This window comes from Triticum urartu, chromosome 2A (genome assembly GCF_056163025.1).
Source record: "Triticum urartu cultivar PI428250 chromosome 2A, HENAU_Tu73, whole genome shotgun sequence".
Taxonomy (NCBI): Eukaryota; Viridiplantae; Streptophyta; class Magnoliopsida; order Poales; family Poaceae; genus Triticum; species Triticum urartu.
Genome location: NC_141874.1, coordinates 574,741,741 through 574,764,873, shown reverse-complemented (window position 1 = coordinate 574,764,873; position 23,133 = coordinate 574,741,741). Strand labels below are relative to the sequence as shown.

The 23,133-nt window shown below is 47.7% G+C and overlaps 4 protein-coding genes across 5 annotated transcripts; 1 reads left to right on the top strand and 3 right to left on the bottom strand.

The window, feature by feature from the left end:
- The first annotated feature begins 487 nt into the window (after positions 1 to 487).
- LOC125538920 (Haloacid dehalogenase-like hydrolase (HAD) superfamily protein) lies at positions 488 to 3,811 on the top strand. The gene is made up of 11 exons (XM_048702237.2): positions 488 to 953; positions 1,338 to 1,431; positions 1,559 to 1,603; positions 1,674 to 1,724; positions 1,922 to 1,996; positions 2,098 to 2,131; positions 2,719 to 2,774; positions 2,871 to 2,930; positions 3,090 to 3,149; positions 3,223 to 3,269; positions 3,345 to 3,811. The coding sequence occupies exons 1-11, from the start codon at positions 562 to 564 to the stop codon at positions 3,391 to 3,393; spliced, it is 963 nt and encodes a 320-aa protein (XP_048558194.1). The 5' UTR covers positions 488 to 561; the 3' UTR covers positions 3,394 to 3,811.
- Positions 3,693 to 5,533, bottom strand: LOC125538919 (protein DUF642 L-GALACTONO-1,4-LACTONE-RESPONSIVE GENE 2-like). Its single transcript, XM_048702236.2, has 3 exons — positions 5,114 to 5,533; positions 4,509 to 5,018; positions 3,693 to 4,419 (listed from the first exon to the last, which is right to left on the bottom strand). The coding sequence occupies exons 1-3, from the start codon at positions 5,181 to 5,183 to the stop codon at positions 3,866 to 3,868; spliced, it is 1,134 nt and encodes a 377-aa protein (XP_048558193.2). The 5' UTR covers positions 5,184 to 5,533; the 3' UTR covers positions 3,693 to 3,865.
- A 3,199-nt stretch (positions 5,534 to 8,732) lies between these two features.
- Positions 8,733 to 15,661, bottom strand: LOC125538918 (lysine-specific demethylase JMJ21). Of its 2 annotated transcripts, XM_048702235.1 has the most exons (16): positions 15,428 to 15,661; positions 14,096 to 14,203; positions 13,938 to 13,993; positions 13,723 to 13,865; positions 13,411 to 13,608; positions 13,135 to 13,334; positions 12,427 to 12,526; positions 11,768 to 12,349; positions 11,513 to 11,635; positions 11,111 to 11,191; positions 10,728 to 11,035; positions 10,424 to 10,636; positions 9,941 to 10,025; positions 9,682 to 9,865; positions 9,130 to 9,304; positions 8,733 to 9,008 (listed from the first exon to the last, which is right to left on the bottom strand). In XM_048702235.1, exons 1-16 carry the CDS (start codon positions 15,556 to 15,558, stop codon positions 8,855 to 8,857), a joined length of 2,841 nt encoding a protein of 946 aa, XP_048558192.1. In that variant the 5' UTR covers positions 15,559 to 15,661; the 3' UTR covers positions 8,733 to 8,854. The 2 variants fall into 2 exon arrangements, with proteins under 2 accessions (XP_048558192.1, XP_087400527.1); XM_087544401.1 differs by having other exon boundaries at positions 10,728 to 11,191.
- A 1,472-nt stretch (positions 15,662 to 17,133) lies between these two features.
- LOC125533692 (BIIDXI-like protein At5g11420) lies at positions 17,134 to 21,107 on the bottom strand. The gene is made up of 3 exons (XM_048697060.2): positions 20,770 to 21,107; positions 18,026 to 18,529; positions 17,134 to 17,945 (listed from the first exon to the last, which is right to left on the bottom strand). Exons 1-3 carry the CDS (start codon positions 20,837 to 20,839, stop codon positions 17,380 to 17,382), a joined length of 1,140 nt encoding a protein of 379 aa, XP_048553017.1. The 5' UTR covers positions 20,840 to 21,107; the 3' UTR covers positions 17,134 to 17,379.
- Between the last annotated feature and the right edge of the window lie 2,026 nt (positions 21,108 to 23,133).

Genomic DNA, 23,133 nt, shown 5'->3' with positions numbered 1-23,133 from the left:
GGTGGGAAAATGAGCGCGGGAGGAAGGGGGGCTAGGTGTATATGCCAAGGTGACGTGGCTACCAAGTTGGTTGCTGACTAGCTGTAGGCGGTCAACTCTCCAAAACCGATAAAAATAGTCTGGTGCCCACGAAATTGGCTTGAGGAGAGGAAATTGATATATGTCTGGTTTTGTGAGTTTGTAAAATAGAAGGTTTTGAAGTTTGGTCCTTATTTCTTAGACTTAGTGACAATTCAAGGTTGAAATATGGACTTCTCCAAAACCTAAAGTTAAGCCAAATTTACAAGGTTGAACTGAATCTCTGCCAAATCTAAGATACACCTGTGACCTGTGATATGAACGGAGATTCTGCGTTTCTGCTTGCTGCTTGAACTCAGACCACTTCGAGGACCGCACCTTTCTACAGGCCCAACTGAAGGGAACCGTTTGGGAATTATTTCCCTCCTCTCATACGCGATAAGAAAGCCACCACGGCGAAAAAGTGGCGGGTAGATAAGCAGCCATTCTCGAACCATTCGCGCCTATTCCGTTACCATCTCCTGATCTCCGTTCGCATCTCCGATGCCTTCCATGGGCATGGCGTCCACTTCCCTTCTCGCCCCCACCTCCTTCGCCCCGGCCGCCGTCGCCGCCACGGCTCGCCGCAGCTTCTTCAGCCACCGCGGCCCACCTTCCAGTCTCCCCGCGGTCCGCCTCCGCCTCCCCCGCACGTCCTCGCTCGTCGTCTCCGCCTCGGCTTCCCCGCCGCGGTCGCTCGACGCCCTGATCTTCGACTGCGACGGCGTCATACTGGAGTCGGAGCACCTCCACCGGCAGGCCTACAACGACGCCTTCGCGCACTTCGGGGTCCGCTGCCCGCCCGCGGCCGACGCCGACGCGCCGCTGTTCTGGGACGAGGCCTTCTATGACGACCTCCAGAACCGCATCGGCGGCGGGAAGCCCAAGATGCGATGGTACGTCACGCCCGCAAGCTCGAGGCTTCCTTTCGCCTTTCGCGTGTGGCAGTCTGCCTTTTGCGCAATTCCTTCGTGTGCCCTGTGATTGCTTGCTTGGTATTTTGCCTCAGTAATTGCGCTGTGATTGAGTGTTTCTGGCATTTCGATTTCACAATCTGAATTCTTGCTTATCTGCATTGTACGCAGGATGCAGTTGGTCATTAGAATGGTGTGCAAAGTTTAATGTGGCAAGTAGTTACCATTCGAAAAAAAATGGGGCAAGTAGTCTGAATGGGAATAACTGATTTTGCAGGGCAGGGCATGCTAGGGTCCACATGCTGTTTAAGTAGTTGATGATTAGCGTGTGGATATTGGTTCTGAATTGGTTTGAATCTGTTACAGGTACTTTGGAGAAAATGGGTGGCCTTCTTCAAAGATATTGGAGACAGCACCTTCAAGCGACGAAGACAAGGAGAAGTTAGTTGACGTTATTCAGGTCAGATTCTTTATGTCCTTGGTTCTAAATCAAATGCATTAGCTCCTTATTGTCCTTTTTCAAGAGGTACAAATGCTTCGAACCATGTCTAAGAATCCATGAATTTTACAGAAGTACTCTTTTGCAGGACTGGAAAACAGAGAGGTACAAAGCAATAATCAAATCTGGAACTGTAAGTGAAATGTATACATTGAGAAATTCTTACTCATCATCTCATACTGATTTTCAGCTCTGTATGCTAGGTGGAGCCTAGACCTGGTGTTTTGCGGCTGATGGACGAAGTTAAGGGTGCGGTAATACTTATTGCAAGATCTATTTTGCTTTGTGCTAGTGTTTTCCTCATACTGTAAACTGATTTCCAACATAGTATATTTCATTTAATCCTTTTTGTAATGTACACTAGGTGAATTCTTATTTAATGTTCCTATTGAATTACAATAGTATGGGGCTATTTTGAAAGAAATGAGGTGACTTTGGTATATTGGTGTAGGGCATCAAGCTTGCAGTTTGCTCTGCGGCAACTAAAAGTTCAGTGGTGTTGTGTCTTGAAAATCTTCTTGGACTTGTAAGTTGCATTTGACTTAAGGTTGTGTTTCTTATATTTCTGACATGAATTTTATTTCCTCGGTTGAGATTCCATTTCTTTACCATTGTATGGTTTTATAGGAAAGATTCAATGGTCTGGACTGCTTCCTCGCTGGTATAGTTCTGGTTGTTTTTGCTTGTTTCTGATCATGTTTACCATGGCTGTTTTGGGGTTAACTGGCAACAATCACCAAAATGTAAATCAGCGTGCAGGATTGTCCTTACAAAGTTTTCGTACCAGTCATCCTAGTTGTTTTCTTGTTTTATAATTGTGCATTAGTAAAAGTAAAATATGGGTGTGGCTAGGTGTCAGTCGACTGAGACTTAACCAAGTCTCAGTCAAGTGGCATAACATGTAAGAAAGAAAGAAACTTTTTTTTGCATGGATCTCGATTCAAGATCTCAGGAATATAGCATCGATTGAGGCATAACCAAGTCTCGGTCGACTGAGATCTAGCAAGACTGATAAAATATTACAATGGCTAGTGACAAGATCGAGAAAAAGAAGAAATCAGTGAAATGAATAATATGAAGTCTAGTAACAAGTTGAGATGTGTTTTAGCTTACGTTTTTCACCCGGCTAAGGCCAGATCCTATTTAAATGCACTTGCAATTATTTGTTGTTTGGTAGGTGGTTATATTCTGAAAGCTATGATAAGTGATTCCACGGCATTCAAAATTCTTGATCGTTTCATGTTGCAGGCGATGATGTTAAAATGAAAAAACCCGATCCATCGATATATATTACAGCAGCAAAGGTAGTGAGCACAATTGGAGCAGATCATGTCAAACTTTACTTGAGAATTATTTATTTTTTAAATTCGTTGTGTTAAAGACTTAATTGTTCGATGCAGAAATTAGGATTAGAAAGCAAGAACTGCCTTGTGGTAGAAGACAGTGTCATTGGACTACAGGTAGGTCTTCCAAGTTTTTATTTATCAACTAAACTTATACTCCCTCCGTACTAAAATATAAGACTTTTTTGTAGTTCAATTTGAACTGCAAAAATGTCTTATATTTTGGTACAGAGGTACTAGTACTTTTGAACTCGAGAGATGACTTTCTTTTGACAGGCAGCAAAAGGAGCAGGGATGTCATGTATAATAACATACACACCTTCAACTTCTAACCAAGTAAGATAGAGCTTAGCTACAAAATATTGTTCAGTCTAACAGTCCACATGCTGATCTTCTGAATTTTCTGTAGGATTTCAAGGATGCAATTGCAACCTATCCTGATCTCAGTAATGTGAGGTATGTAATGTCTTATAGTACATTTTAGTTTGTTTCATCTGGTAAAAAAAAACCACACCTGTTAATTCTTTACAGGCTTGAGGACCTGAAGCTACTGCTCCAAGAATCTCTCGTCACTGGATAGTGGAATTTCCTGCTACCTGTTAAACAACACCTGTTAATTCAATCCACCCAGGGGTTGGGTGATCCCCACCCGTCACCCAATCCCCACTAATTCCTTCACCCCCACAATCCCTCTACTAAATCACTGCTCGGTTAAACCTCTTGCCCCTCGGGGAGATTTAAATTGTGCATTGCTGTCACAGTGTAGCGGCAACGGTGAAACATTTGGAGTTACAACAACGGCATGCCCAACTGAATTTACAGTAGAACACATGTACTGAACAGGGGCACATATTCAGCATTTCATACGCAGAGAAGCGATTTGAAAAGGAGAAGTGTGAAAACGTAACATTCCAGCTGATTACAGTGATACTGTTGCAGTGAATTATGATCAATTTGATTTGTTCGAAGGAAGCATCAACAAAGCACAATGTTAAGCCTGTTGTCACGCAACTACTATCATTCTCAGCAGTCATTTTCCACTACGGGACGCATCAGCGGAGCAACCGGCGAGCATGCGGGTGCGAAACGCTGACGAGCGAGACGTCGTCGACGACGGGCCCGCAGAGCGTGCCGCTGCTGTCGGACGTGGTGTGGTAGCCGGTGCTGTAGAACACCACCCGGGTGCTGTTCCCCTCGGCCTTGAAGTCGAGCTTGTCGCGCACGAACCCGCCGGTGCCGCGGGACTCGTACGAGACGCGCTTGCCCCCGTACGCCGTGGCCACCTGCACGCTCATGGGCGACGCCGCGCACCTGTTTCCCGCGTCGCCCACCGAGAACTGCAGCCTGTAGGACCTGCCGGGCACGGTGGCCACCTCCTGCACCAGCGCCACCTCCACGCCGGCCACCAGCTCCACGGCGCGGGAGCCGTGCGGCACCCGGAAGTGCGCCGCGTCGATGTACTTGACCACCTTGGAGTAGGACATGATCGCCCACCCCGGCAGCGGCGACGTGGCGTCCTCGTCCATGGGCGGCACCAGCACCCCCCACGGCGACCCCGGCGTCATGTACGGCCCCTCCTCGAAGTCCCCGTTGATCAGCATGTTCTCTGCAGCACAGGTGCAGAGTAGAGTAAGAACTCCGTAACGTGATGAGATTTCGTGGGCGCGGTTAACGACGAGATCGTGTGTGTCTTACGGTGGGTGGCGTGGGGAGGGTTGAGCGTTCTAATGGCGACGGCGTCGACGATGGGGCCGCAGGCGGGGTCGTCCACCTGGTCGTCGCCGTGGTGGATGACGAGCGACACCACGCCCTGCCGGGCCTTGAAGGCCCAGGCGTACGAGTCCCAGCCGCTGCTGGTGTACACCGTCTGGACGGGGAGCTCGCCGCCGGAGGCGTCGCCGGGGACGATGGACACGCTCAGCCTCTCGGACTGGGCGCAGGTGCGCGCCGCGCTGAAGGTGACGGAGTAGTACTTGCCCCGCGTCACGCTGAGCTGGTGCTCGATGGAGGAGTCGGTGCCCAGCCGCACGGCGTGCCTGCCCTCCGGCACCACGAGGACCATGTGGTCCTGCTTCGCCCCGCACTCGATGTACTCCACGAACCCGGTGGCCTTCCAGTGCGGGATCGCGTACTTCCCCGTCACCCTCGAGCCGTTCATCTGGGACCTGTTCGGCGCCTGCTCGAAGTTGCCGTTCAGCAGCGGGCCTGCAGCTTGCATGACAGCACGTATGTCAGGTTAGACGACAATGTAGTAGCTAGCGAGATCCGTAAGAAGATCAAGGAGTAACAATGGCTCTCACCGTCTCCGCCGGAAGCGGCAGCTCGAGCAGCCGCGCAGACGATCAAGAACAGAACGCCGTTGAGCACCATCTCTCCAGCTGCGAGCCTAACCGGCGTACAGCTCTCTTCTCGGCTACGGGGCAGGTGCTCTCGATCACGGAGTTGCTTAACCGGGAAGGTGCCATCTGGCTCCACTTATAGGCCGACCGTTGAGGCTTCCGGTCAGTTGGGCTGGCGCCGCGAAATGCGGCGGAGCACGAGCGGAGGGGGCTTCGCCTCGCTGGTCCGTCGGCGACGCGCGTGGTGAAATCTGCAGCTGCGGCGGCATTCCCCCTACGTGCGACCACGTGGACTTGAGCGGCGTCTGTGATGATGTTCTGGTTGCCGCGATCACTGCCGCATATGGACGTCGGAGCGGAAGGTTCCGTTTATTCGCTTGGTCGGCCGGCCGGTGCACGCTGGCTCGCCCACGCGCAAGATCGAGGAGGCTGTCAGTGGTGTGGCGCTGCCGCGGGCATCTTGCCAGAGGCGAAACGGGGAGACCGATGCAGCTCGTTCTGGGCAGGATCTCAACTGGGAACCATGGCGACTGGGGAGGGCACACCTGCGCGGACTCTGCTCACATGGCCATTCCGTTCCTTTGTCAACGCTCCTCCGTGCCGCGTGTCGAACAGGGTCGGCCGGGGATCAGCCTCAACTGGCTGGTGGCTACTATTTTTTTTTTTTGAGAAAAGGAAACAAATAACCCTAAACAAGCACAGTTTACATTGTGGTGATAGCCGCCAAGCCGCCAACTGCTTCTTGAGTAATGTCTTCGTTTACAGGGTCGGACGAGATCAGGCTCAGAGAAGGCCGGCTTCCTTCTTTCTTTAAGTCAAAGAGAGGCCGATTTCATAAAAATTAAGGAAAAATTGAAATACGTACAGTGGTTATCTACAAAGAAAAAGAAACGATTAATAAATAGCCCTAAACAAGACACGCTTCAGATTGGGGTGCTAGCCACCAGCCGCTTTTTGAGTAATGTCTTCTTTCACCCATGAAAGCAACATTAAAATATAGGAGTTTTGAAAATGGGGTGGTTTCTGATCCACATTTTGATCTGGATATCAGACTCATCGGACCCTAGAAAGATTTTCTTTTTCAAAATGGAGGCAAATTTTTTAAAATGAACCCATGGCAACAAAGACAGATCGATGAACGCTCCCAATACACTAGGTCTCAACATCGCAGAGGTAGCCCCATTGGTTGGCTACAATGGTCTTCTTTGGTTTAGAGGAATTTCATAGGAAATCTATAGGATAGGAATTTCGTAGGAAAAATTCTTTTGGAGTCCTTTGATTTGTAGGAATGGATTCTTATTCCTATAGGATATGAATCCATCCCTCACATTTCAAATGAAACAAAATGGCCTAGACTCAATGGAAAAATTCCTAGCATATGCATCAAATGTCGTCTCTTTCTTTATAGGAATTGAGATACATGTCATCTCAGGCCTCTTTTGGTTCATAGGATAGGATTATCGTAGGAATAGGAAATTTGTAGGAAATGAGATTACGGTCTCCTTTGGTTTAGAGGAATCTTGTAGGAATTTCATAGGATATGATTTATATAGCTCATTCGGTTTGGAGGAAATCTAAACGTAGGAATTTGAAGTAGTATAGGAATTTGACAGGATGACACTTGCCACCCTAAGGAATTGACTTGCCTCGTTCCTACGCATAAAATGAGCTTTGAGTGGATGTGTAGTTTCCTCCAAAAGCATAGGAAATGAATAGTATTCCTACGAAATTCCTTTACGCATTTCCTACAAACCGAATGCATATATAGGAAATTTTCCTCCGGAATCCTTGTTCCCATATTTTTCCTATAAAAATCCTCCAAACTGAATGAGGCCCGGAAAAATTCCTTTAGGCCTCTTTTGGTTCATAGGATAGGATTATCATAAGAATAAGAATCTTGTAGGAAATGAGATGACATGTATGTCAAATCCTATGAGTAGGAATAGGAAACAAGATGTCATTTGGTTGACACCAAAGGAATTTTTCCATTGAGTCTAGGCTCTTTTTTATTTTCCTATGAAATGTGGAGGATAGGAACCAATCCTATGTAGGAATAGGAATCCATTCCTATGAACCAAAGGATTCTAAAGGAAAAAAATCCTATAAGAATCCTATCCTCTAGAATTCCTATGAAATTCCTCTAAACCAAAGGAGGCCTTAGAGCCCTTTGGTTTGTAGGAATGGAATCCTATTTCTGTGGAGGAATTCTTCCTATCCTCCACATTTCATAGGAAAATAAAGGCTCCTTTGATTCAAAGGATTTGCATAGGAATTTTGGAGGATTAAAATCCTTAGGAATTTTTCCTATGTTGGTTATTTGATTCATAGGTTTGAATCCTATAGGAATTTTTCCTAAGGAATTTTTTGTACTACTTCCATAGGATTTCTAGCATCCACTCAAACCTCTTTGAAAGAATCTTTTGTTTTTCCTGTGATGCAATCAAACAACCGAAAATCATATAGGATTGAGATGAGCATGACATTCCAATCCTATACCTTCTTTGGTTCATAGGATAGGAATTTTATAGGAATAGGAAAATCATAGGAAGTGAGATGACATGCATGTCAATTCCTATAGAGAAAGAGATGTCATTTGGTGCATAGGATAGGATTTTTTTCCATTGAGTCTAGGCTAATGTTTTTTTCCTCCAAGATGTGAAGGATTGATTCCTATCCTACATAGAAATAGGAATCCATTCCTACAAACCAAAGGGCTTCAAAGGAATTTTTCCTTTGCAAATCCTATCCTATAGAATTCCTACAAAAATCCTACAAACCAAAGGAGGCCCTATATTTTTCATATTCCCATGTTTTTACAATCCCACGAATCAAAGAGGCCCTTAGCCTAGACTCAATGGAAAAAAAATTATGATGTGAATCAAAGAGCATCTCCTTTCCTATTCCTACTCATAAGATTTGAGATAGATGTCATATCATTTCCTATGATTTTCCTACAGTATGAACCAAAAGAGGCCTACATGTATCTCAAATCCTATGAGCAGGAATAGAAAACGAGATGTCATTTGATTCACACCAAAGAAATTTTTTCATTGAGTCTAGGCTCATTTTTATTTTCCTATGAAATGTGAAGGATAGGAACCAATCCTATATAGGAATAGGAATCCATTCGTATGAACCAAAGGGCTTTTAAGGAAAAAAAATCCTATGAGAATCCTATCCTCTAGAATTCTTATGAAATTCCTCCAAACCAAAGAAAGCCTCACTTCCTATGATTGTCCTATTCCTACGATATTCCTCTCCTATGAACCAAAGGAGGCCATAGAAAGAAAAGAAAAAAAAAGTAGTACAAGATTACATGCTATCTTGATCAAACACGACTAAAAAGGAATTAAATGCATTCGCTGAAATATCAAATGAGTTCTAATTCTATGAAAATGCACATCCCCTCCCGAAATCCCTTGTAACTTGTTCATCAGAAGTCCTATTGACCCCTGACCCGCGCTGACCGGCCTACGCGCTTTGACCACAGCCACGTCGATAGGGGGCCCACTAAGGCGTAATGGCCGGACGTGCATCTTTGCAAAAGAAAAGAAAACAGCAAAGCTGCTACACACCAGAGTAAACAAAAATGTTTTGCCCCTTATTATTATTTTGCTCTTATAAACGAAGCTGGGCAATATGCCAAAGGGTGAAAGGGACTATTTCTTTTGAGCGTATGTATTGGTAGTCGTGACAAATGAGCTAGCTAGAGAGTGTAGGCGACGATTGCTGGTATCGGTTGAGGTCATCCCAGACCAAGTGCTCGACCTCCTCCCACGACGTTGCATTCCTCAGCTCCTTCCACAGGCCAAATATAGCTGCCAAGACGTTGTCGTCGTGCAGTATGCAGTAGCACCTGTAAGCAAGCAGCGCACATCAGAACCAACACACATGTTTCTCCCTTGGACATTCACAACCCAACAAGGATCGATCACAGCTCGCATTGCTTATCATTGTTTGTTTATGTATGTACTTACATCGCGCGATATGATGCGGTGCTGAATTTTGAATTTTGCACCGACTTGTAGATGTCGTCGTTTGATTTCCCTCTGAGGAAAGGAAGCTGATAGCTTCCAAGGTACTCCCTCAGAAGATCAATATCACCACGGAAAACATCCAAGTGCAGCGGAATTAGGTCGCACAGAGGATCCCCTGTTACGATAAACAATATTTGATCGCAATCAAATAAATAGATATAAACTCTTTCTAACAATCTTACATACTCCCTCCGTTCTGAATTACTTGTCTTACATTTGTCTAGATACGAAGGTATCTAGCACTAAAATGAGTCTAGATACATCCGTATCTAGACAAATCCAAGACAAGTAATTCGGAACGGAGGGAGTAGCTTCTAAGACTGCAAACCGGTAGATTTGAGCAGCTCAACTTAAGCATTTTTAAAGATAGTTATCCCATCTCCGATTCAGATGTCAGTGATACATACAAAATTGGTATTTTGTTAAATGTTCACATGACAATAACTTGAACAATGTCAGATTTCCAGGAAACAAAGTAAACCGGCTGCTTACCAACGGACAGATCACTGAAGTCAATAATATGGATTTCATTCAGTTTCTCCAGATCTCCGTCACCAGTGCTTTTGGTATCAGTGAGGGAACCCATTTCGGGAGCCCTCTGAGTAAGAATGTTATCGTCCATAATATCTGAATGTATCCAAGAAGGGAATGTGTACACCGAGTCACCGTCGCCATCCTAATTGTTCAATCATACCATTAAACACAATGCTCGACCAAGATGCATACAGAGTAGATGAGATTGAAAAATTACCTTAACAAACTTGATTAGAGAACTCATATCAGGAGGGAGATATTCTTCAGCCTTCTCAATTAAAACTGTTGGTACGGTACCACCCCTTCACAAATATGCAAGCAATGTTGAGGTATCAGGCAGTGTATGGAATTTTGTATCAATATAATATAGAACAGGTCAATACCAAATCAATGTATAGTCATTGCAATTTATATTTTGATTATGTTGAAATGTTAGAATATTAAAGAATGTAATGGTTATTTATTGAATGCCTGCCTCTGCAATGTTTTTGGAACCTAAGTACACTTTCGTAGAGGATTTTAAGTTGCAACTCTATAAGACAATATTCTTCTTAGTCACGTCACATGATTGCAGACACAAAATTGACTTGCAAACTCACAATGTTTCTGGATAAAATAAACTGAGCAACAATGTCCTGTTTTAGTAAAACTTCAAAAATCTGTGCCGAACAAACCTGCTTTAGAAAAAAAAATCACTTACCAGTTAGCTAGGTGCTTCTTTATATTATTCTTTCTTCTGTTTAGAGTAGAAATTACTTGTTTCCATTCAGGTGGATCACTGTCTTTCACATTATTGTCCTCTGGTTCGGGTAATGATTCCTCATGTGGAAGGGGTAATAAATGGATATTTCGCATTTGAACTCCCAAGGATGATGCAAGATTCAATAGGTCAGCCTTGGACAATGTATCACGGCTAAGAAAAATGAAGAGTAGAGTAAGCACGTATTTACATAATTAATCAAGCAATTATTCTCATTTTCACCTGAGAAATGAATAAAACTTACACGTGAGCAAAGATATCCCCTTTGCATTTTCTGGTAACCATGTAAGGCCAAATAGGTCTGTTTGAAGATTCAGCTGAACCATCCATTCCAAACTGTTGTTTGCTCCATAACCCAAGAGGAAAACAGCTGTTTGCATAAGAAAGCTCCAGAGGATAGTATTTAGCCAAAACATCTGGCATTCCTTTTCCATTCCATGGGACTGTTCTGTAGACGCCATCTTCGTACACAAGAAAGCCACTTGCAATGATCTCAGGGATGTGGTTGACCAAAGGCGAGCCAACTTTTCGCAGAAGATCATAGAACTCAAGCTGCATCAAGAAAGGGATCAAAATCGTGAGTGATGCACTCAATTTTATTAAGTTGCAGAACCAATGCAACAATACCTCTGTGCCTAAACCATGGGCAGAATAACCCAAGCCTCCTTCAGCATTGATTTTAATCACATTGTCAGAGACAATGAAGACCTGAAAATTGTGGTACATGTTATATTCACATACCATGCAGCGATGAGTGTATATGAACTGCAATTTGACACTAACTGGCATCACAGAATACATCTTAGAATCTCAGATATGTTTAATGTCTTGGGGATTGGCGCATAGCAGTGAGCAATTATGTATACAGTAACAAGTAAACCAAGATATTCTGTATGAATCAGTTACTGTGAGTGATATTTATGGAGTAAGTATTTCGAACCAACACGAATTACATGATACTAACATGCCAGAATTGTTTATCGACAGTTCTAAATCTGAGACAGCTAGTAAAAGTAAGTGTATACTTACTGGGTTGCTACCTGTCCCAACAGGAAGCTTCTCATCCTCTGACGGTGCCGGTAAACTATGGCATGCCCTTATTTCCTCTAAGCATGCATACCATTTGTCCACATTTATTGCTAGGCATGCACCCTACACAAATAAACATATATATTGGCAGAAGGAACAGACCATTATCAAGAAATAGATACATAAACCACATGGTAATTTCATAAAAAAGATTGACATAGTAAAATTTTATGTAAATGATGGAACAAAGCTCACCTTCCATATTAGTCCTCTCAGTTCAGGTTTAAGAACCCATAGCCTACGCAGCCATTCTCTTGCTTCTCTCTGGCCAATTGGATTAGTAGGACTCCAGACAGAAGTATAGTGATCTTTTTCTTTCTCAAGGAATTGAGATAAGAAACCTATATCATATGAGAAAACTTGGTTCTCCAAACTTTTGTCGACGTCTGAGAACTCAAATGAAGAACACTGACTTTCACTGTTTGAATCTCTTACAGACCCTGAACCTTTCAGTCTTTCTTCTGTACAGGTCATGTCATTGTGGTTCGATGTAATTGTTCCAGGTGGATGATTTTCTATATCTCTAACAGATTTTCCCGGAACAGCAAGTAAGCCAGCACGACAAACTCCTTTGTGACAGTGACCAGGTGCCATGTCTAGACATACATGATCAAAATTTGATTGATTGACAAAATTCTGTGTAACTGCAACTGTCGTCTCAAGGTTTAAAACACAATGCCACCATCCACTAGGAACAAATATAGTCTCTCCTGGCAATTGTGTGCATTCCAGTGGCTTCTCATGTTCGGCAAGATGAGGATAGATATCAAGCCACCACTGCAAAGGATCAAAATAATGTGAAACGATATGGGGTAAAGTTTGGAGAAAAGCAAAAACAGTAATAAGTTCATTACCTGCAAAGATGTTGGAGTCTCAATGTCAACATCACCATCTTCAGCACTTACATGTACTGTGACACCACCAGGCACTCTTCCTGGAGGGTACAGTGCCCATCTATGAAATAAGGTGGAAATCATTAGTGGAAACACAAATTCTTGCTCCTTCCAAATTTTCAGCATTGTACAACATAGGACAGTCAGCTTTAACAAGTCAAGAGGAGTACAAGTTAAGGTTGTATAGCATATCCTCGCACAGTTCACAGTATAGGTCTATGGTTCTAAAGTTCCAATTCAAAATACAAAGCATGCACCCAAGTTGAATCACATCTCTCTATTGCCCTTGGTTATCTTCCGTCTCTGTTCAACATATATGACATGATTCTCTCTCACTCCCAAGACATAACTATGGGCATCCTGACTAAATTTGTCAATCGTTAATTCAACTCGCCCAGTTGGCTGATTATTTCTGCACGACTGTTTTTTCACATCTGACTTTAAAATAAGCAACACACAGAACAGCACCCAGTCACCCACAAGCTGCACCAAAATAGAAGCACTGCAATGACCGTAAGGATCCAATAGGCCAGAAATGCTGCACAAGATCCATGCACATTTGTTTAACTACTACTAGATTTCAAATATACAACTACGTGGTGAGTACCACAGCTTGAGTGCACTATCGAGTAACACCTACGCACACGTATATAAAACAAACGGTCCAACCTTTTTCGGCCACAAAGAAGAGTATTCCACGCACTGGTTAATCCTGGATCAACATGCCAAGAGGCACCTGATCTTTCTGGTCCAATGATGAACCATCTGAAAGCTGGTCTTTGTTCATAATCCAAGACATCAAAAAGATCTTCTTGAAATAAATGAGGGACTCTGTAATCTTCCAATAGTGCTGGTGCTGACTCTCCAAACTGTAACAATTTTCTGAACTAAGTTTCTTCTTTATTTTCATAACTTCAGTAGTAAATGAAATGAAGTGATGATTACCTTATCATCAAATATGTAAAGAGGGTCTTCATCATGCTGGAGTTCCATGTAAGAAACGTAGTCTTTCAGTTTCATTATTATCTTCTTAGGGCTTCTTTGTGATATCCTAAATGTAACTTCACCATAATCATGTACCAGTTGCTGCATCGACCATTTCGTTCTCGCTGGCCAGGATTCAGCCAGCTTACCAAGCAAAACCTAGTTGTGCAATACCACCAATATATTTCAGAGAAAAATCATTGCAAAACAATAATGTAGAAAATCCACATGTTATAAATCTGAATTAAAAGCAAAAGCTAACTCAATTCTTACTGGGCCTTTTCCATCATACTGAGAACGGAAATGATCCAAAGAAAGATCATCCTTTCTTTCCACATGGCCATTGTCAAAGGAATAACTACTCAAAGTAGTAAAACATCTATACCATCTCCTGTATAAGTACAATGAGTTGAATCCTGCATGAAAATAAGTATGAATAGGGAAATAAAAAAGGCAAACACAACAAACATAAAGTAGATGTACCATACCATCAAAATGACGAGCCTTCTGCTCAAGCTCACTATTTTCGGAGCAAAGATTAAGCCTGAAAATGAAGCAATCCAACCTTTTCAGTGGTAATCATTGGTCAACTTAGGATTGTTTTCAAAATACAGAAGGTTACACGACAGATAGAATGGTGATATACCTAGACAACATTGTTTTCTTCCAAGAACCTTTGTACTCAAAATGACCACCAACGGAAAGATATTTACTCATCCAGAGAGGTTCCTCGTTGCAAAGTATGTACATGACACTGCAAAGTGCAAAATGATTTCAGATACTGCGTCATCCTACCACCGTTTTAAGGTAGAAACACAGACATGATGTCTTAGCTCATGATCTCTAGATAATGACAATGTCAAACATCAGGAACTACCCTCTGGTCCCCTAAAACCTGTTGTTTTGGACACGGACACGGTCTTTAAAATACAGTTTTGACCTTTAGTGTCTTTAAAGTACATCCATAAAATCCAAAAGAATCATACATCATGGAAATACTTCTCAAGATCAATTCAGTGATGTTCAGGTATCTAATATAAATATTCATGAAGATATTGGCAGCCAAAATTTCCGAAAAATTGGCTCTACCTTTGTCTAAAACGTCCGCTTTTACAGGACCGCAGGAGTACGATTCTGTGCTCGTCCAGTCTAAAATAGGTGACTGTTTAGTGTCCTGCACACAGAAACATGAAAGAAATGTGTGCTTCATGATTTCTGTCTATCTAGCCGTATACTCTCTCCGTTCCTAAATATTTGTCTTTTTAGAAATTTCAAATGGACTACCACATACGGATGTATATAGACATATTTTAGAGTGTAGATTCACTCATTTTGCTCCGTATGTAGGGCCTGTTTGGTTCACACCTAGGTCAGCCCCGCCAAAATCGGGCTCGCCAAATTATTGGCAAAGGATTTCGCCGCCTCCGTCTCGCCAGCATGCAGGCATTAAAGTTGAACGAATGACCAAAAAATTGGCGTGGGCAGGAAACTTTCGCTACGAACCAAACGGACACCGTTACTTATGGTCAACGCCAAAAGTTTGGTAAGGCAGCCTCGGGCTGCAATCCAAACAGCCCCATAGTCACTTCTTGAAATCTCTAGAAAGACAAATATTTAGGAACGGAGGGAGTAGTTATGTTTTAACTGCTACTACCAGTCTAGTATAAACGATTACTAATACCAATAAGCATTTAGCATAAACATGTGGTGGATTGTTATTTGATAAGAAAAGGAAGCATTTGAGAAACAAAACAACTTGCTAACATCTACTTCGGCCCAGAGACAATACTCTGTCTCTGGTAGTAGCTTCAATTTCCACTCGAGTTGAGTGACCACCATTAAAATCAAAAATCAAACCTCAGCACCCACATTCTTAACTAATACATGGAGCTAACTGCAAAACAGAGGAGAAATGAACAGAACAGAACAGAGAGAGAGAGAGAGAGAGAGAGAGAGAGAGAGAGAGAGACGCGGCGACCTGCTGACGCATGCGAGGCGGCCGATGTCGGTGGGCTGGAGGAGGTCGACGACGGCGCAGAGCAGCTCGTCGGGGAGCACCGCCAGGCCCCCCAGCGCGGCGCCCCTCCGGTCGTTCCCCGCCGATTCCATTGCCGCGCCGGCGACCGGGCCGGGTCGGTGGGCCTGCTTTGCTGGGTATGGGTGCGTGCCGGGGTCAGAATAGTAGTATCATCGGTGGGATGCGGTGGGCTGGAAGAATTCGTTTATTTATAGTGGCGAGCTTTTTTGAAAAGCGTGGACGCGTATTGGATTCGCCGATACGGCCTGTCGACCCCATCATTTTGGGTCGCGTAACACAGAAATCCTGTAAACTGGGCGGGAAAGCATGGTTCATCTGAGGCGTGCGCCGGCACCGTACGCGTGTCCCGAGTGACATGCAATTGATGCTCCGATTCTATTCCGTTTTATTCAGCTTATTTTATTTTCTTTTGGTTAGTGACCGCCGAATCTTGCACCACTTTGCATTCTATTCTTTTCACACGCACGAAAAATGTCATATGCAGCTACGGACGAAGGCATGGGTAGAAGAAGGTTTTTTCTATTACACCATTCCATGATTAAACTAGCACAATAGCTAAATGTAAGTCGCCTGAAAATAAAATTTAGGTCGGTCATGATAGATCACTGGATCGGTTAGGGTTAGGAATTCTCCGGTAGACCTACCTTCTGCTTGAGTTGACGAGCTCGATCCAGCGCCGGCCATGGTGAAGTAGGGCAAGGTGACGATGTGGACAGGGAGTGGATGGCGGCGGTGGCGGAGCTTCCCGTGAGCGCCGCGCTAACCCTAAATCAGAAGGGATTGTCGATGGGGGTTGTGGCAGCGATTAACCTCGTAAGTCGTGCCCCGGCCCTCACCTCTGTTTATATAGCATGGGTTACAGGGGCCCACCAACCATGGTTTGGTTGGGCGCCCCCGATCAGGGCGCGAGTCTAGGGCCCGTTCGACCCGTTGGGTTCGAACGGGATAGAGATCAACCTAACATTCTCCCCCTTGATCTCAACTTTACTTTTAACTTTATACTTTCTAGTTTATTTGATTCATCACATATTGGTACATAGAGCATGTTTCATCGTCACGGCTTAATTGCCGTTAGAATCATACAGCTACAACATACATTATGTTCAAAAGCAAATTCTGTTCCTTTTGGGCCTATCCAGAAATCATAAGGCTTTCCCTTAAACCCATGCCGGCTAAGTGTTCCTTGAACACATTGGGTGGTAAGTCTTTCGTTAGCGGATCCGCAAGCATATTCTTTGTCCTTATATGCTCGAGACTTATAGTTTGATCTTGGATTTTATCTTTCACAACATAATACCTTATCTCTTAGAAAGGCTCGCCGGTGATCTATTAGGGTGGCAGGCTCGCCGGCGATCTGTATATTTTAGGGTCGCAAGCTCGCCGATGATCCATCTTAGGGGGGTGGGTGGGTGCAGGTTTGCCGGAAAATTTTGATCATGACCGGGATTAGAGGAATGGTTGGGGACGGCGGCAACATGACAGTACGGGGCAGTTGAGGGGAGGGCGTGATGGCGAAGCTGGTGCAGGAGCGCTGCCGCCGCGGGCGTCGGCAGGTGGTTTGGCCGGGGGTACGTCGGGCGGATTAGGGAAGAAGATGAACAAGAGGTTTGGCAGGAGGTTGAAAAAAAAAATCATCTGGCCTTCATTTTGCATCTGACGGCTTTCAATCGACTGACCCAAAAACCATTTTCAGCTACTGTCATCTTGCATCCCTCCGCATAAGTAAACCCGTTCCTAAAACTTTTTCGATAAAGGGAAACCCGTTCCTAAAAAAATAAGTAACGAATAAAATGTGTAGTGGTACAATTGCCAAGCCAGCACGGCCACGGATGATACACTGTGTTCCAGACGCAATGTAACAGCCGTGTCAGCCTCGGGAACGAACGAACGCATCAGCGAAGCAACCGGCGGGCAGGCGTCGGCGGAACGCAGACGAGCGAGGCGTCGTCGACGACGGGCCCGCAGCGGGTGCCGCTGCTGTCGGACTTGGTGTGGTAGCTGGAGCCGGAGAACACCACCTTGGTCCGGCTATGGATCGCCGTGAACTCGAGCGAGGCGCGCGTGGTGCCCCCGCCGTAGCCGTCGGAGCGGTGCACCACGGTCTTGCTCCCGCCCGCCGTGGAGACCAGCACGCGCATGGGCTGTTCGTCGCTCGACTCGCACCGGTTGCCGGCGTTCCCGACCGAGAACTCCAGCCTGCACGCGCTCCCCGGCACGGTCTCCACCTCCTGCACCAGCGCGGCCTCCCCGCCGGACACCAGCTCCACGGCGTAGGAGCCGTGCGGCACCGCGTAGTGCGGCGAGTCCACGTACTTGATGACCTTGGAGTAGGACATGATCATCCACCCCGAGATCGGCGAGATGTGGGTCTCGTCCCTGTTGGGCACCAGCACCCCGAATGGTGACCCCGGCGCGATGTACGGCCCATGCTCGAAGTCCCCGTTCCTCAGCAAGTTATCTGGACAAAATCGCACAGAGAGAGTCAGGTAAATGGCTGATCTGACATCTCGAAAGTTCATGCATGAGATTGTGTCTTACCGCCGGTGGCCTGAGGAGGGTAGAGCGTCTTGATGGCGACGGAGTCGATCATGGGGCCGCAGGCGGGGTCGTCCTCGTGGACGGGGTTGTGGATGGTGAGCGTCATGACGTCGTTCGTGGCCTGGAAAGCCCAGCAGTAGGAGTCCCAGCCGCTGCTGGTGTACACCGTCTGGATGGAGATCTCGTCGGACGCGTCGCCGGGGACGACCGACACGGTCAGCTTCTCGTACTGGGCGCACGTGCGCGCCGCGCTGAAGGTGACGGAGTACTGCGTGCCCGGCGCCACGCTGAGCTGCTGGTGGATGGAGCCGTCCTCGCCCAGCCGCACGGCGTGCGAGCCCTCCGGCACCGTCAGGATCATGTCGCCCTGCGTCTGCCCGGACTCGATGTACTCAACGTGCCCGGTGATCTTCCACTGTGGGATGGCGTTCGCCCCCGTCACCCTCGAGCCGTCCATTTGGAACCTGTCCGGCGAGTCCTCGAAGTTGCCGTTCGGGAGTGGGCCTGTAGCGTAACATGACAGTGTTAGAGACAGAATCATGTGCTGCATGTAAGGGCATCTCTAGCCGCGCCACAGGAAGACCTTTCAGTCGTTTTTTTTTGCACCGGCGTTAAAAAATCGGCCCAGTCATGTCCCAGGAGCCGAAAACAGCACCGCGGACCCAGGCCGAACCCGGCGCGCTGGGGGTGCCCGGGGGCGCCGGGGCGAACTGTTTTGCGCGGAACAGCCGCGGGCTCGCCGCGTCAGCGACTCTACCATCTTCTCGCCCCTTCGTCGTCCTCATCGCCTCGTTTCCCGCGGCGAATCAATGCCAAAGATGCCGCGCTACCGCGCCGGTCAGTCTGCGCCATTGATGCCTCACGGGCGGCGCAGTGAAAACCGGATGACGCGCGTCCCTCGCCGTCCCTCGCCCGCCACGCGTACTCACGGCGACTCGCGCACGGGCGGCGCCTCGGCCTATATAAGACGCGCCCCAACGCACTCGGCGACTTGCACTTTCTCGCCGTCGTTGTTCCTCCCTCTCCTCTCTCTCGCCGTCTCCAGTTCATCACACCCATGGCCGAGCGCTTCCCAGGCGACGGCGCGGCGGCGAACGGCTTCGGCCGCCGCCATCTTCACGAGAACGAGGCTCGCCTCCTTTTCGAGGCCGAGTACCCGGTCCTGCCGGACATGCGGGTGCCCGGGGCGTGGAGGATCAGCGCCAGCGGCGTGCCGGTGCCCCCGATACCCACCGGCGCGGCGCGGCGTGCGGAGATTGCACGCATCCGCTCGTCCCTGCCGCGTGCGGCGAGGGAGGGGCCACGGTACGTCCCTGACATCCCGCTCTGGGAGCCTTATTTCCCCCGCCGTCACGCCGAGCAGCTCGAGGCCACCAACGGCATCGAGCCCTCCGGCAGGCTCAACGCCGTCGGTGGTGGGGCGTGCCCGGGCGCACGTTGGAGGCCGTCCTCGAATACATCGAGGGCGGCAACATGCCGCGCCTCGAGTACCCCGCTCCCCCGTCCTTCCCACGCCGCCGGGGAAGCTCCTGGACCCCGAGGCGCATGGAGACCGGGGGGTCCTCCTCCTCGTCCGGCGGCTCCCCCTGCCTCCACCTCCGCCCCGTCAAGCCGGAGCCCCAGGGCACGCCTGTCAGCGCGCGCACCCGCAGCTCCGGCGTCCGCATCGGCGACAACGCCTCCCCCACCGGCCGCTTCGTCCTCGTCGAGCCCAAGCCGGAGCCCGGCCTCCCCGTGGAGTACGAGGAGATAGCCCGGCGTGGCTTCTCCGACGAGGACGCCCTGCGGTGGGCGCGGGACGACTACCTCCGCGACGAGATGGTCCGGCAGCGCCTGGCCCTGGAGGAGATCGTCGCCCGCAAGCGTGGGCGCGAGGACGAGCACGGCGTCGTGGTCCTCGACAGCGACGACGACGCCGCCGCCCCCGGACCGTCCAACCCGCCGCGCCAACCGGGGGAGGGATGCAGCAGGAACGGCGGAGGCGTCGGCGGGGGCGACGATGACGACGGCGGTGACTACACGTGGTTCTACAGCCTCCTCGGCATGTAGAACCGCGTGGGCGGGCGGCGAGGCGGGCGGCAAGGAAGACGACGGGGGTAGCCCGCGGTAGTTTTTCCTTTTTTTTGTAAAATATGTTTAAATTTGAACGAACTCGAACATGTTTGCGTTGTGTTTGCGCCGAATTTAAACATTTTAAAAACCCATGGAGGGCCGCGACTGGGGGCATCACGTCCCCAGTGCGCGGTTTAGCGCCGGTGCACCCCCAGGAGGCGATTTTTTGCCCCTCCTGAAGGGCCAACGGCTGAAGATGCCCTAAGAAAACTACCAATATAACATAAACAGTCAACGCCAGCATTTTGGGAGAAGCCACGCTCTGTCTTCTAGCGTAGCTGATGCTTAAAAAGTTCGCTAATCTTAGTAGCCCCTCTAAATCTAAGCTGAGCGATTACACGTTTCTACGTAACAAATTATAGTGACACTACTCCTGTGCAATCGCGCGACAATTAACACTAAACTTTCTTACAGTGAGTTAACCGACACTAGTTTCATTGACAACCTAGCTAGCAGGCTGGCATGATCATTAGTATTCACTAAGAACATCGAGAAGACGACAACAATGACAAGTTAGCAAATTAGACTCCCAGTATGAATCCGGCAGTCCATTCCACTCCACTAAATTATGAACCAAGCTACTAGTAGCATGCATGGAACATGTAAGTAACTTTTGTGCGTGTGGCTCTCACCATCGCCGGCAGAAGCAGCTCGAGCAGCCGCGCAGACGACCAAGAACAGCAGCGCGCCCTTGATCGCCATCTTCTCCCGCTCTTCACCTCCTAGATCGGCTAATGTACCTCGCAATCTTCCTTCCTCGCGCTTTGGAGTAGTTCTCTCGAGCTTCTACGTGTCGGGGAGAGAGCTTATCTGGGAAGTCACCGTTGCACTTGCGGTCCACTTATAGGGGGCGCGACGAGGAGGAATAATAACGGGCCGATCGATCGGCTGGGCGCCGCGGAACGCGCCGGGGTCGTCGCGCGCTGCACGAGGCCACGAGAAGGGCACCGCCCTCCTCTCCACCTGGCCACTGATTCGATCCGTCGGATGCGGCCACGGGCGGTGAAAAATGGCCTCGATCGCCGGCCGGCGCTTATTATCAGTTGGTGGTACGACGTAGTACGTGTGGCTGCAGGCGCAACGGCGTGCGTTCACGTGGACTTGTGCGGCATCTGCAGGCCGATGGAATGGAAGGATCCCGCTGTCTCCTCGATCGATCGATCGATTGGCTGGGCGCCAGGTATCCGGGCGATCACGTAGCGTTCATGTGGATTTTGATCTGCAGCAGTGGCATCATTTACGAGTCGTCGCAGCTTGAGCTCCCTCCAAGGACAGCTTATAAGATGCTTGACGCTGGAGTCAACTTTGGGCCCTGTCAGAAGGGCGCGTGCATATCTGAATCGAAACAGTACGCACTGATGGTCCACTAGTATCATTTAAAAACAAGGACCATAATAATATTACCACCGTTCCAAAATTAAAGGACTCGGATTTGCCTAAATATGAATGCATCTTCTTTTTTGCAATGGAATTGGAAGCTTTATTAGTGAAGGATCGTAAGGTTACAGTCTGCCCGTAGGCTAGATAAAAGGAAATCTAGGCTTGCATCAAGCCAGCTCTCAGTGCCATCAGGTGAACAAGCAAAGCGAGCACACTGATAGGCTGGAACATTTAAATCCCTACCAACATGAGTAACCGTGAGAGAAGCAAAACTAGCACCGATCTTCTCTAATTCCTTCAAGACAAACGCCCCAATTCACCGTGAATTATTGTGTGATTTTCATAGATTGACTAACTCCAAGCAGTCAATCTCCAAGATCACATGTGAGAAGCCATGAAGTTGAGCAAAGACCATTCCTTCACGGAGGGCGAGAAGTTCAGCAGTAAAAGGATCAGTAACACCCTGCAATGGTTTACTCCAGGCTCATAGGAACGCCAAGTGTGAGCGAGCCAAACCTCCGGCCCCTCCTTTTCATGGCTTCGACACTCATGGCCCCATTAGTGTTTATAGTTACCCAACCTACTTCGCGTGGTCGCCAACACTGAGCAGCCGCTGCTATCTTGTGCTATGGAGGAAGATCCAGAATCGCCAATGTCTCATGAACCCATTTTATAGCTTGTGCTGGGTCATAACCTTCACAATCGCGAGTCCAACAATTACGTGATGTCCAAATGTTGTGCATGATCGTGATAACTTTGCAGCGCTCATCTTCTGTTAACAAAGAGTCCAGCAAGATGTCTCGCGCCCATGTATCTGGATGCAGATGAGGCGAGTGGAGCAGAAATATGTCCTTGTTGCTATCCAAAACTTTTTTGCATGAGTGCAATGTATCATCACATGTTGCATGTTCTCGTTGAGGGAGTCCTGGATTAGGGGGTCTCCGAAAAGTCGGACTATATCCTTTGGCCGGACTGTTGGACTATGAAGATACAAGATTGAAGACTTCGTCCCGTGTCCGGATGGGACTCTACTTGACGTGAAAGGCAAACTAGGCAATACGGATATGCATATCTCCTCCTTTGTAACCGACCTTGTGTAACCCTAGCCCCCTCCGGTGTCTATATAAACCGGAGGGTTTTAGTCCGTAGGACAACATACAATCATACCATAGGCTAGCTTCTAGGATTTAGCCTCTCTGATCTCGTGGTAGATCAACTCTTGTAATACTCATATCATCAAGAACAATCAAGCAGGACGTAGGGTTTTACCTCCATCAAGAGGGCCCGAACCTGGGTAAACATCGTGTCCCTTGCCTCCTGTTACCATCCGTCTTAGACGCACAGTTCGGGACCCCCTACCCGAGATCCGCCGGTTTTGACACCGACATTGGTGCTTTCATTGAGAGTTGGTGCTTTCATTGAGAGTTCCACTGTGTCGTCACCATAAGGCTTGATGGCTCCTTCGATCATCGCTAGCGATGCGGTCCAGGGTGAGGCTTTCCTCCCCGGACAGATCTTCATATTCGGCGGCTTTGCACTGCGGGCCAATTCGCTTGGCCATCTGGAGCAGATTGAGAGCTACACCCCTGACCATCAGGTCAGGTTTGAAAACTTGA

Bases quoted from the DNA above. Each gene is read 5' to 3' on its own strand.
- LOC125538920 (XM_048702237.2), top strand. From the start codon at position 562: ATGCCTTCCATGGGCATGGCGTCCACTTCCCTTCTCGCCCCCACCTCC. The intron at 954-1,337 runs GTACGTCACGCC...AATCTGTTACAG, and splicing joins GGGAAGCCCAAGATGCGATG to GTACTTTGGAGAAAATGGGT. The intron at 1,604-1,673 runs GTAAGTGAAATG...TCTGTATGCTAG, and splicing joins CAATAATCAAATCTGGAACT to GTGGAGCCTAGACCTGGTGT.
- LOC125538919 (XM_048702236.2), bottom strand. From the start codon at position 5,183: ATGGTGCTCAACGGCGTTCTGTTCTTGATCGTCTGCGCGGCTGCTCGA. The intron at 5,019-5,113 runs GTGAGAGCCATT...TGCAAGCTGCAG, and splicing joins TGCCGCTTCCGGCGGAGACG to GCCCGCTGCTGAACGGCAAC. The intron at 4,420-4,508 runs GTAAGACACACA...CCTGTGCTGCAG, and splicing joins CCCTCCCCACGCCACCCACC to AGAACATGCTGATCAACGGG.
- LOC125538918 (XM_087544401.1), bottom strand. From the start codon at position 15,558: ATGGAATCGGCGGGGAACGACCGGAGGGGCGCCGCGCTGGGGGGCCTG. The intron at 13,866-13,937 runs GTATGGTACATC...ATTTTCATGCAG, and splicing joins GAAGGCTCGTCATTTTGATG to GATTCAACTCATTGTACTTA. The intron at 12,527-13,134 runs GTTGGACCGTTT...CTTATTTCATAG, and splicing joins CTTCTTTGTGGCCGAAAAAG to ATGGGCACTGTACCCTCCAG.
- LOC125533692 (XM_048697060.2), bottom strand. From the start codon at position 20,839: ATGGCGATCAAGGGCGCGCTGCTGTTCTTGGTCGTCTGCGCGGCTGCT. The intron at 18,530-20,769 runs GTGAGAGCCACA...GTTACGCTACAG, and splicing joins AGCTGCTTCTGCCGGCGATG to GCCCACTCCCGAACGGCAAC. The intron at 17,946-18,025 runs GTAAGACACAAT...GATTTTGTCCAG, and splicing joins CCCTCCTCAGGCCACCGGCG to ATAACTTGCTGAGGAACGGG.